This window comes from Taeniopygia guttata, chromosome 3 (genome assembly GCF_048771995.1).
Source record: "Taeniopygia guttata chromosome 3, bTaeGut7.mat, whole genome shotgun sequence".
NCBI lineage: Eukaryota > Metazoa > Chordata > Aves > Passeriformes > Estrildidae > Taeniopygia > Taeniopygia guttata.
In genome coordinates, this window is record NC_133027.1 from 96,693,227 (window position 1) to 96,706,202 (window position 12,976).

The following is a 12,976-nucleotide window of genomic DNA, read 5'->3' on the forward strand; positions in this document are numbered from 1 at the left end:
GTGTTCTGATGACCTCAAGGTCTAAACCATTTGATGTCCCAGCAGCCAGCACTCAGGGATGTGCTGGGGCCATCCCTCCATTTCTGTGCTGATGAAAACTACCATATAAATGTCCTATTTCTGTCATACTCTCAACACTGGAGAAATCCTATGGGACAGCTGTATTGACTTACATTTTCTTCAGCTCAAGAAATTCCTGCCCAAGGATATTTCAAAGTTTCCAAACAAACTTTCCTGCCTGTCTTCTCTGTTCCCCCCTCTCCCTACAAGGCTGATTCACAAAAAAACCAAAGCAAGTGCAAACCACTTACTTAATGTATGTATTGGCATTTCCCTCTGGAAAGACGTAGGGATGTTTCTTCCGAAAGACGTGCCCAACACGGCTGCAGGGGATGATTTCCAGGCTCCCCCCACACATCCACACACGGAAAGAGATTTCTGTAAGAGAAGCAGCTTCAGCACTTTGTCTTTCTGTCCTAAAGCAGTCTGAATCCTGGTATTAGCTCTTACTTCATCCTCTGCAACATTAAACTGGGGTAAATCAATTACCAGATGGGCTTTCCTAGGCACAACGGCCTTAAAAACAAATTTCAAAGCTTCTTTGCAAGCTGTTTGAAGTCAGTGCACTTGAAACCTGCCTCTAGCACAGCAGGTGCAATCACAATGGCAAGTGTGAGACTGTAAGCAGGTCCCTTTTCATACACTGCAGAATCCTCTCGCCAGTTTTGTGCCTCCTTTATTACTTCTGCACTGCCTGTTTCAGAGTCACTTCCCTCCAAAGGGCTCTCAAGTTCAGCAGGAGAAGCTATGAATTCTCTCCATTAATGACTACAAATGTCATTATCTTTATGAATCCACCACTGACCCTGCAAAGTGAACGGAGAGCTGTACATCCATCGCCTGTCCCAAAATGGACAGGAGCTTACCCTGCCCAGGTACTCTGGGCCTTGAGTGCCAATGCTGCAGTCAAGTAAGGCACACACCTTCACACAAACAAAGGTCAGCAGTGGGAGGGATTATCCCAAAAATCAGGATAAGTTGTCAGTATGGGAAATGTCTCTCAGTCACTCCAAACCACTCTATGGCTGGCCCACAGGGCCCTTCTCAAGAAAATGAGCCTGTGGCACAATTGACACCAGAAGTTATAAAGCTCTTGGCAGGGAGCTGGATGAGGTAGGAAGGGTAAGCAGCATGGCTGATCTAATGGGTCCATCTGGTCCTGATGCTTATGAAGCTATGAATCTGTAGCTCTATTGTCAGACAGTCATGCTCAGACAGAACCAGCGTGGAAAAGAAATGAAATTAAAATGAAAAGGCTTCTGCAGTTCTCTGAATCCTATTTTATCATCTGTTGACAGTGCAGAGATGTATGTAACATGTATATACTGCAAAACGAATAATTTCTTTTCACACCCACCCCCCCTCTCCATTTAACTACAGAATTAAGACAGGGGAACACCCATGGTCTTTGCCAGCTTGTGCTCCCAGCAGTCCCCTCATATATGCCAGCACAAGGATGACTTGTCCCCAGGTCGGATGCTGGCAAGACAAGCACCTGCGGCAGTGCCAACAGGACTCCTCCTCCTCCAAGGGCAGGCACTGCTGGCTTACAAAACTTCCATCCTTCCAAAAACAGCTCACAGCATCAGGGAGCAAAGGCCAGTTGGAGCCTGGACCACCAAAGCCCTCTGAGCACACACAGCTCAGCCCTGAGCTGCTGCAGAGGTGGGAGCCAAGTTCATGCTGCTCCCATCCCACTCCCAGCACACCCACCTGCTCCTGAGCTAATGGAAAGGGGCGGCTGACACATCTGCAAAGCCTTCTTGCCTTGATGCCAGATGTCCAGAATTCAAGGCTTTGATCTCATCCTCAACAGCTGGCCCTGGCATCCCACAGCAGGGACAAGCAATGGTAGGGGTGGGAAAGCACAGCAGGGAGCAGTATTCCTTCCCATAAATTCCCTCCCCTTCCCTTCACTGCTGTGTTTACACGCAAGAGCTGCCAACAGCAGCTGGAGCCTCACCACTTTCCCCAGTGCTGGGTATTAAGAGGCCAATAAAACGTGCCCTTGTGCCATGTCCTGGTGCTATACTGGGAGCAAGCTTAATCACAGCTGCAGGGAAATGAGATTATGGCAGGATGCGGCCACTCTAAGCTGCTGCTCTCGGTTCTCCTCGCACGTGGCTGCTGCTGTCACTTGTCTGTGTGTCACAGCACTGGCCACTCTGCTGGCACTGCTGTGTCAGTCACAAGGGCACCTGATACAAGGGACAACCAGCTGAGCAGCTGTGGAGCACAGCATGGCTACTGCAAGCTGTCTTCCCCTCCTCTGGTCCTTCTGCTCAGCCTGGGAGAAGAGCAGCTCCCTGGTGTGCTGAAAGGGAAAGACTCGCACCATTCAGTCCTTCCCTGATCTTTTTGAAGCCTAGTGAAGAGGTCATCTCTGTGTATTATGAACTGGAATGAGAACACAGTGCACAGGAGATGCTGAGGAGTCTGAGCTCTCTGCTTCAGGCTAGCTGCACCCTGCAGAGCCTGCTCCAGGTACAGCAGGAACAATAAAAGCACAAGTTTCCACAGGGAGGGATCACCCATGGAGCCATCCATGGCAGGTAACAAACAAAGTCTCCAGACATGCAGCCAAGAGCGAAGTGTTCCAAGGGAAGGCAAATTGAAGCACCAACTAAAGCATGGTACAGGGTCAGCTCAGAGGAGCCAGGAGAGCAGGAACCAACAGTGTGCCTCCCTTGACCCTCAAGAGATGTTGCCAGTGCACATGGCCCCTCCAAGTGACCCCCAGGAGGGGTGTGAGCAGTACATGTTGGGGTGTGCTGGACTCGGCCCTCATTCAGCAAAATACCTCTAGCACTTCTTGCTGGCCTGCAAGTCCTTCCTGCCATTACTCATCTACAGGAAATTCAGTAAATTTAAGGTGCAAAACACCTACGGTGTCCTCCTTCAAAGCCAAACACGCTCACTTTTGTTCTGCCTGAAGCCTCCAGCCCCCTCCAGCTGCCCCATCAATAACATTAAGGGCAGCGCTGATTCTCAGGACCAGAGTTCTGCTCTTCCTCAGGACTGAGCTACCACGAAGAGCATGGTTCACTGCAAGTGCCCAAAACAAGCATGTCAGCTCCTGTTGTCCATTTCCTGCTCAGAGCTGGCCCAGGCCAGCAGGGTGCAAAGGAGAGATGGGACACACTGTCCTCGACTGCCACACCTGCAGGAGATGGAGCTGTGAGCCAGGCATGCTTCTGCTCCCAGGAAGATGGGCAAGATAGGATCTGCCCTGCTGCTATGCAGACCTGCACTTTGTTGTTGCAATGTTAACCTTGATTTTGCTCTCCTTTGTCACACAAGGCCATGGTATACCCTGCAGCACTGCCAGGGCGTGTTTGGTCAGGACCAGTCTCCTGGGGAATAGCACCAGTAAGGGAAACCTCTCCTCTGCAGGATGGGCCATAACCAGGCATAAGGAGCACAATGCCTGCTGTTACAGGGCATGGGACAGGCTGCCAGGATGGAGCTTCCCCCAAGAGCAGGCTGTCCTGTCACTGTTCATCTCCCAGGAGCAGCTCCTGCTGGCTGCTGTCAGACACTTACGACAAGAACAGACAGACAGCAGGTCAGGCACAGCATGGCAGCTCCTCTCCTGCTCTTCTCCTGTCTAGTTCCTTTCTTGAATGCTTTGTTTGGGCTACTGATCCAGCAGGGGAGGTGGGAGGGCTGCCACTCCCCTCCCAGGTTTCCTCACAGCCACCCCACTCAGCTACTTCGGGTCAGTCCAGAGGCAAGACACTTTCCCACAGAGAGAAAGTATGAAAGAGTGAGATTCCTACTGCATAACAAGATAGAAATAAATAAAATATATCTAGGGGGACAAGGCATGTGAAGGAAACACCAGTGCCAGGCAGCGGATGGATTACTGCAAGGCAGCAGCATCTGCTCCCTTGGATGACTGACAGCATCGCTCTGTGTGTTGAGACACAAGAGCTTCCTGGCTGGCCCCACTCCCCAGAGGTGCAAGCTATTAAAGCCAGGTTCTCATCTGTCTGCCTGACATCAAGTGCCTCCCCCTTCTTTCCTGGGTACAGTCTATTGTTCTGATCCACAGCATCACTGCAGTTCCAAAGGGAGAACAGCCCAGCCCAATCCAGTTCTGTTTGACAAGGGGACAAGGGACAGGCTGTTGCCTCTTTCATGTGCCCTCTCAAGTGTGCTTGCAGGAGATTTCTTTATGTCCATCTTGTCCCACGATAAGGGCCAGAGGTGACAGAATTTAGGTGAGTACCCTTTTTTTTTTGGTGCAGGAAAAGTGATAGTATCACAGAGAGCCAGGCAGCTCTCAGCCACCCAGGGATACAGGAATGGGTAAGCAGCCCTGGCACTCTGCCACCTGTTTGCTGCATGCTGATGGAGCTACAGTTTCAGGCACTCTGCAAACTCAAGGAGGGACTGATACCTCCGTTCATAGCTTGGAAATGCTGTCATTAATGGATTAAGACAAATTCTTTTCTTTATTAAGGAGAAAATAAGATCAGGAAGGAATAGAAGGGTGCATGTAGTGTTCTCTCATCTGCTGGTAACACCAAAGCTGAAAACTGTGTGGTTGAAGTATTTACCTACAGGAAATCAAAGCAGCACGGAAGGCAGGTGGTCCTAAGTACAAACAATTGCCTGCTTCCCATCATTTGTGGTTGCTCCTAAGACCACAACCTATGAATGTAAATGAGGGAAACCACCCAGAACATTCAAAGTGAAGTCGGAAATGACCTTGTATCCATCCTGCATGAGTCAGAAAGGGAAGCCAATACAGCAAGGCATAGGAGGATGAAGAACAACTCACCGAAGTTCTCCCCACCCCAGATGTCCATGGCACTGTCGTACTTCCCCAGGTGGTTGAACCAGGCCTTGTCGATCACAAACAGCCCCCCAGCAATGATGGGTGTCCTGAAGAATGGACAAGGAGAAGAGGACACACTCTCAAGTACTGCTGCAGGATCTGGATGCACCGAAGCAGCCATTCCCTTTGCCTCCTCTTCCATGACCAGGACATCATCTCCTCACCAAGAAAAGGACAAAACACCCCAAAATGCATCTGACCCTTTCTTTCAGCTGCTTTGGTGTTTTGCTGCCAATCATAAATTGCCTGGCACTTAATGACTGGCTAATGCACCCATCAGCACAACTCCTACAAGCCCAAAGTTGACAGCCCTGATTGTAGGCTTCAGCATCAAAAATGCACTTAGCACTCGGGGGTTATTCACTCAGACGGGCTTTTTGCCTGGAGCCAGCCTATTAAGAGCACCATTCCACCGGGGAGAGGAAGGCAGAGCCAATTCAGAAGGGCTTTTTAAAAGCCATCACTAGCTGTGTGATCTTTATTTCAAATCAGGGTTATTTTTCTTTCTTCGGATTAGCTAAGAAACTGCACAGAGAAGGCCCGTGGAGGAGGGGAGGGCAGACCCAGAAGATAGCTTGAGGAGACTTGCCGCTTGCTGGCACAAGTCCCATCTCCATTCAATTTGAGACAGTGTGGATGTCTCAGTATAGGCTTGTGAGAAGCTGGGGTGATTGCTGTGCCCAGGCTAATCTCCACAGTGTCCTACACTGCAGAGTGATCAGGAATGCAAGTCCATCCTGTGGGAAGCAAGTGAGAGCTCCTGGTAACAGCAGCATCCTATGGAGAAGCAGTGCTTTTCTCCCCTGGGAGCCTTCTGAGGCCCTGAGCTTCCCCCAATACCTGGGGGTTCTCCACGCCTCACATCTGTCTGGGGCTGCAGACACCAGCACCAGGCTTGCTGCCAGCAGAGATTTCCAGCAGAATAAAGGACCCCCTCCATCCCATGGCATCAGGACAGATGGCACCTCCTCTCCTGTTCAGCTTTGCTCTCTCTCCTGCACGTCCCTGTTTCGGAGGAGTCTTAGGGAGGTAGAGAAAATCAGTGCTGATCTGGGAAGGCTGGACTAGGCACCAAGTTTATCATGAGGACAGTGCCTTATTTTTAAGTGGTAGCTGAACTGAGAGAAGCAGTTTGCTACAGCACTGGGCTTTTCCCCTAAGCATAATCCTTAGCACTATCAAAATTCCCGTAACCATAAATACACCTCTTCCATCTTTGTGGCATTCTCAGGCCTCAGTGTTGGAAGGTGAAGCTGTACTGCAAAACTCAGGCCAGCCAGGAGCTCACTAGAGGTACTACAAGTTCAGAGCTGTCCTGGAAGAGACTGCACACTGCTGTGGTGCATGGGGACACATGTGAGGTCACATGAGAAGCCTGTCCTGCCCCTCTTACTCAGATGCTTCCTTCCCCCTCCTGACTTACTTAATGGGCTCGGTGGGATCAAGTCGTTTGGCTTTCTGCTCCGGGGAAAGCTGCTCCCATTTGAAATGCAGACTCCAGTCAAAACCTAAAACCAGAGTAGAGAAGTGCCATGGGGAAATTAGAAATTGATATGGATTAGGAGGCAATGCAGGCTGCAGAAGTTGTGTTTGATGGAACATTTTCCCCACTTTCAAATGACTTAAGCCACAGAGATGCAGTTCTTGAGAGAAAAGTCCAATGCCTAACATATTTTACTACTACATATGAACAAGAAACAGCACATTGCATTACAATTTCAAAGTCAAGTGCTCCAAAGGCAGGAAAAGTCAGAATTAAAGCTGCTGCTGCAACCTAGTCCCCCTGTGCACACAGAAGCACGCCCTGATGGATACTGTGTGCTCCAAATAGCACAGGCATACTAATAAGCACTACACGTGCATCTTCCAGTTGTTGCCTAGACATCTCCCATCTCCTCCTGTCGCCCCCAGTGCTGCCCAGGGTGCCTTTGACGTGACTCTTCTTTCCTGCCTTACTGCCTCCTTCACTGCAGCAAGCCCACTGCTCACACCACACCCGTGTGGAGCAGCCTGGGAGCAGCCAGCAGCAGCACTGAGCAGGGTTCGTGTGCTTTTTTGGGAGGCAGCAGGAGACAGAGGTGTGGTGCAAAGATCAGTGCACATTCCCACCGTGGAATGGATGCCCACAGGACATGCACAAAGCTTGGACTCACCTCCCCTGAGGTCTGAGGAAGCTGCCACATAGGCAAAAGTGTCCAGGTTGATGATGTCGATAACAGGACTGACCACTCGGGTGGGATCCTGCAAAGCAGAAGCAAAAACACCCGTGAGTTCAGATGACACCATTCAAAATGGGCAAGGGGCTCCAAACTCCTGGAGACACCCAGTGCCTGGAAACACTGGTGTCATTTGGTTTTACCAGGGACAAGTGTCCCTCACTGCCTCCTCTTCCTCAGACTGTGCCTGTACTTCTCAGCTGGCTGGGCTGGATGCAAAGCTCCTTCTGCCTTTTACAAATTCACCAAAATATTCCCCTTTCACCTCCCTTAAATACTTTTAACTGGATTTCAGAAGTCAAGTGACAAACAGGCAATTGAAATGACAGAGGAAAAACGCAGCTTAAATATGGGTATTTTTTTAAATGCACCAACTATTGCAGTATAGTTAGTTTTGCCAAAGTTGGAAAAGGGTTAAAAAAGAAAGACCTGATTTATTCAAAATAGTTGGTGGTGATTTAATTAACATCTTGTTATGGGCAAAGAGATTATACAAACAGTTATGAACAAAAATATCTACAGGAGGAAGAGACTCTGACAGCTTTGACTGGTCTCTTATCTCCCTTTTTCTTTTCAAAAATCCCAAACTCCAATTATAGCTCAAACTTCAAGGTTTTACCCTCACCAGATCAAATTGTTTTTCACAGCTATACAAAGCAAAGCATCTGAGCACACTCGGGCTTGCTCTCTCACTGGGGAAAGACTTTGTTTTAGAAATTAGTCCTGACAAAGAAGAATTCAAATGCAGCTGTAGGAAGAAGCAACCAAAGGCCATGAGCTGGGAGCTGGACTAGAGCTGATTTTCCAATTGAGCATGACAAATACTTGGTATTTCCATAATAGGGTCAAGCCAGGGGTCTCACCATCACTTTCTGTGAGTCAAACATCTCACTGAAAGGGCAAGGTCTGCTGCACCTCTGAACTGCACAGAGAAACACAAGCCACATCCAAGCACGGTGAGCCTTTCAAACCCACCAAATCCACCGTGGCTGCTGCACAGGGCCCCCCAAGCTGCCACAGCTCAGTATAGCCAAGCATCCTTTAATTGCCTGAGGCTAGAGGGAAGGTTTTAAGCAAAGCATCTGCTTTGCGTGTTGAGCAGTGCAGGGAAAGGATTGCATCCACTCATTTAAAACCTGACCTTCAAGTATCTCACTGGTGAGCACTTCTAGCTAGCTGACACCCACCCCCAGCTTCAATTCCACTGCTACTCGCTGTATGGCACAACTTCTTGTAAGAAAATCCCCTTCACATCTGGGCTGAGAGCACTACTGCAAGATGCTAACCTTCAGAAGTGCTGTCTTCTCCCTGCCTTGCTTTCCCTGCCATGTCCTGAGAACACATATTTTTACTCAGCTTTCATGAAGGTCTCTCTGACCCTCAAAAGAAAAGCACGGCATGCTCAAGAGCACAGTGCTGTTGCTATGATTTATTTTGGGCTGAGTACCCAATCTTATTATAGGCAGCTTCATCTTTCTGGGTTTTTTTGCTACCCACCCATACCAGGGCATGCTAACATTAACAACAGCCAAACCTTCAATTTGATCTCAAAAATCTGAGAATTAATTTCTGCAATACCCTTCTCAAGCATACCAATGTACAGATCTAAACCAACAGGAAAAAAACTCTGAAAATGGTCCTGAAGATAACAGATATATTTCAGGCTTGGAGAAGGACCTTGGCTGCAGGGTGGCTCTCAGCCTCTACATCCTGACCTTGTAATGGACAACAAAAAGGGCAACAGTTGCTCCTCTGGCCCCATAGCAGGATTAGGCAAAGATTAGGCAGGCTGCCCTTCATGTGTCTCCCTTTTCCCAGGAAAGCACCAGACTGGGGGTATTTGAGCTGGGAGTGGGGAGTCACCATTCATTGGTTCATCCCAGGGCCATTTGCAAATCCAGTTTTGGGACGAGCTTGTTGAGTCATACTGTAAAAATACCTCAGGATGGATAATTACATTTTTAGAGAAGTTGCTCAGTTGACATGCACCATTAATTACTTTGGAGATATTTGTTCCATAAATACAAATAAGAGCCCAGGCCCACACGCTCAACCATGCATTCACAAACATGCTTGTGTGAGACACTGACCATCACTGCTGCTCCCTGAGACAGGCACCCTCCCAGGCACAGGGCTGAGATCCCCCATGCCCTCTCTCTTTCCCCCACACTCCATCACTTGCTCTTCCTGCTTGTTTCCACATCCATGCACTGGTTATGTGCTGCCCACGCCCACCAGTGAACATCAGCCTCGGGTGGGGGGAATCATCAGCTGCTGGGAAAGCTTGAGGTGGAGCTTGAGGGGCACATCCACACGGCTGCGTGGTGGCACACATGGGCTCTGGCACTTCCCACCATGGAAAGTGGCAGCAATAGCTGCTCTGGCTGAGAAAATAAGAGAAGCAAAGAGCGGGGTGGCTGGGCTATGGTGGCAAAGTGATGGGTGTGCCTTGAGGCACTCATCGTTCATTTGCTTGGAACTTAAACCACATTAGCTCAAAACACACTGTTCCTGGGAGCAACAGAATGAGAAAATGCTCCTCCTAGGCAGCTGATCCTCATGGAGCACTTGGACAGGGAGCCCACCTCTAGAGCACAGCCTGAAGGTGGCAGCAGTAACATTTCATACACTTCACTGATCAATACCTAAACCCGCTGGCACGGATGGGTACGGTGGGCCTGGAAGAATGAGTCTGAGGACTCTGCCCTTATCCTGCAGCTTCTGTGAGCAGTTAAAAAGCAGGCAAGCTGGACCCCTCTGGCTTGGCAGGCTCCTCAACACTCTTTGTAGTACATCTCCCCTGCTGCCTGAGGCTGCAAGATACTGGGCAAGGTCAGAGCAGCATGAGCAGCACTGCAAGCTTACAGACTGCCTTACTTCCTTCCAGCTGGGGAAAGATTCAATCCAGAATAGCTCACAGAGGTGATGTGTGTGTTTGATGTGCCATTCCGACCACAAGCACTGACACTCCGATGGTGATGCTGCACGTGGCATTTACGCTCACCCACCCCATGGATGCTGGATATAGGGCACCATCCTGTGGCTGTGGGAAAGCAGATCTGTCAGCCCCCTTCCTGCTGCCTTCGATGCCCTTCTCCTGACAAAACACATCAAAAGCTCTGCCTGGGAAAGAGGAAACTGCTTTGGATATTCCTCATTGAAGTACAAGCGGGGCTCTGGCAAAAAGCAAGGAATGCCTGCCTTTAAAAGCGCAGAGGAACAAGTGATGCTGTAAAGTTCAGTAGTAAATCCCACCCTGGACAGGCCAGCCATGAGGCCCCAGTGGGATATCACAGCATGTGTTCTCATAACTCCACCGGAGCCACGATCGATGATATGAACAGGCCATTTCCATCACATTTCCATCTATCAGCAGCTCTGTGGCCCAGCCTGCAAACCGAGGCTGGGGCCTCTCCAGTGCTGGCTGTGCTGTGAGTGCCAGCAGCACTGACTGCCGTCGCCCATGTGGAGGGACCTGACCTGGTGCTGTGCCTCCCTTGCCCCTGGTCCTATCACTGACACACAGAGGGGATGCACAGCCCAGCCATCACAGCTGTCACATCTGCAGGTGTGAAAAGCAGGATGCCTTAGGCGAGGGGCACTGTGAACACCAGCCAGGCAGGTTTTTCCATGACCCACGACCTCAGCATCCCCTTGCTCCTCAGCTGCCCTTATGTCAATGCAACTCAGGAGTTATAAAATTGCTGAATAATTAACACTGGCCATCAGGAGCCAGAGGTGTAGCACGGGTGAAGAAGCAAGGCACAGTGAAGGGAAAGGATGGTGCATCCACACCGGAGCGGAAGGTTTCAATCCCAGCACTCTGCTGCCAGCAGGTCATGGGCACAGAACTCCCCTGACTCGAGTGACAAGGCACCAGCAGCCTCTGTGTGCACGTCTGGCAAAAGAGTCGCCGCCAGAGAAAGGCGAATGTCATTGTCTGCTCCAAAATCAGCAGAATTTAAATCCTATTAAATCAATTTATTAGCGCTTAATTTGCATGAAATTAAATTCGGCCCCTATTCAAGGAGCCATCACTCCCTTAAATCATCATCACTGAGCATTTTACATGAGCCTAATTAAAATCTCTGCTGGAGCACTGCCCATGTATTCCCCTATCACCACTCAACCTGTGCTTGCCAGTCAGAGACTGCCCCGGGAGACACCTTGTCCCACCCACCCACATGCTCCCCCAGTCACACACCCACCTGCCTGCTGGGTGGAGGAAGACCAGAAAAGGCCACTTTGTACCCCAAAAGGCCTCTTTGTACCCCTTACTGGGATGCTTGCATGCAGCTGGTTATGGTTGGATGGTCACACCCACTGAGAGGAAGAGGAAGGGGACAGCGGGGATGCATCCCCTGAGGGTGACTCTGGTCTCTCAAGAGCACTCACCTCTTTGATCCTCTGCAGCAGAGGGAGCAGCCAGTCCTTATTCACCTCGCAGTGACTGTCCAGGAAGGTCAGGACACTGGCCTTTGCCACATCTGCCCCTCGGATTCGGGACCGGATCAGACCTGGTCAGGGATGCACCATGTCAGCTGCTGCCCAGATGGCTGGGTAATATCCCCAGCCTCCTCCACTCGTGCTTTCTAAGATCCCCAAAGAAATAAATGGCTCCACCAAGGTTACTGATTTATGGCATTTATGCCAATATGTAATTTGCACAATTAATTCTGCTGTCACCTTCTGGTAAAAAACATGAGTCCAAAATGCTTTCATGATCCTCTGCAGGCAACAAATCTAACACAGATGTGAGGCAGTGGGGAATGGGAGAGAGGAGTTGAGGGTGGGAACACCCTGTACCAGAATTAAGCATTTCTCATACTACTAATTTTTGCTGCTGCAGCCTCTTCTGTGTCCCAGTGATCCCCGGACCTCTCTCCCACCCTGAGGGCACTGCTAACCTGCAGCTCAATGGGAACACATTTTCCACCAAGGAAAGAGGATTGGCTTTTCAAGGTGCTTGACTTATCAGGGTCACGATGGTGAATTTGGAATCATTTGGAGATGGGAATGGATTGCTGCATGCATCAAACAAGAGGAGAAACAGGTGACTCAAGGGGAGCAGAATTTCTTCATGAAGGAGAAACAGTGCCAATACAGGGGGACATATGGGCAGATGAAGAGAAACAGGATTTCAGGGAGCAGCCACACATCAGGTTCATGCAGGAGGTCACTGACTTTCATACTAAAATTCCCCAGCGGAAAGGAGCTAAGCAACAGCCTCTGAGCTGGAGAGGGAACACATGAACAAAGCTGGAGCATACAGAATTTGCTAAGGTCTCCTCCTCCAATGCAGATTTTTCCCTGCATCTCTCTCCGTGACTCCTAAGATCTTGTGCACAGGTATGTTCTTTACCCACCCCTGCCCTTCCCAAATCCTGGCAGCCCCAGGGGGATACAGTTTTAGTGATGTAGTCAACAAGGTAAGGTTGAGTTCCCACACTGTGGCTGGTTTATAGAGCACCAATAACTGCAGGTCTCTCAAGTGCTGGAGACGAGCACACACGTACCCCCATAAGACAGGGGAGAAAGGTGAGAAGGAGGTGCAGGTCTATGGAGATCTCCCTTAATCTCCTGCCAAAGCAGGAATGTCTCTTACACCCATGGGGCCTGATGCCACCCTGTCACCAGGCCTGCAGAGCTGAAATCCTTTGCAGAAAGAATCCACAGAGGAAAGAACCTTTTCCACTCCTCAGTCTCCCCAGCCCGACACCGACCTAGATGCACACCTTGGATTTGCAGCACCAAAAAACTTCTTTGTTTTTAGTTATTCTAATACCACAAACCAGGATTTGGAACACACATTCAAGCTATGGGGAATGGGGAGATGTTTCCAAAGGTTGCCAGCAGC

General features: G+C 49.8%; 1 protein-coding gene across 1 annotated transcript in view; it reads right to left on the minus strand.

Moving 5' to 3' along the window:
* GALNT14 (polypeptide N-acetylgalactosaminyltransferase 14) overlaps window positions 1–12,976 on the minus strand; it is a 93,547-nt gene that overhangs the window by 16,223 nt on the left and 64,348 nt on the right. Inside the window, exons 6-10 of the mRNA XM_002195012.6 lie at window positions 11,515–11,636; window positions 7,057–7,144; window positions 6,327–6,411; window positions 4,847–4,950; window positions 312–438 (exon numbers count right to left, since the gene is read on the minus strand). Coding sequence (XP_002195048.4) covers window positions 312–438; window positions 4,847–4,950; window positions 6,327–6,411; window positions 7,057–7,144; window positions 11,515–11,636 — 526 coding nt within the window. The remainder of the gene's footprint in view (window positions 1–311; window positions 439–4,846; window positions 4,951–6,326; window positions 6,412–7,056; window positions 7,145–11,514; window positions 11,637–12,976) is intronic.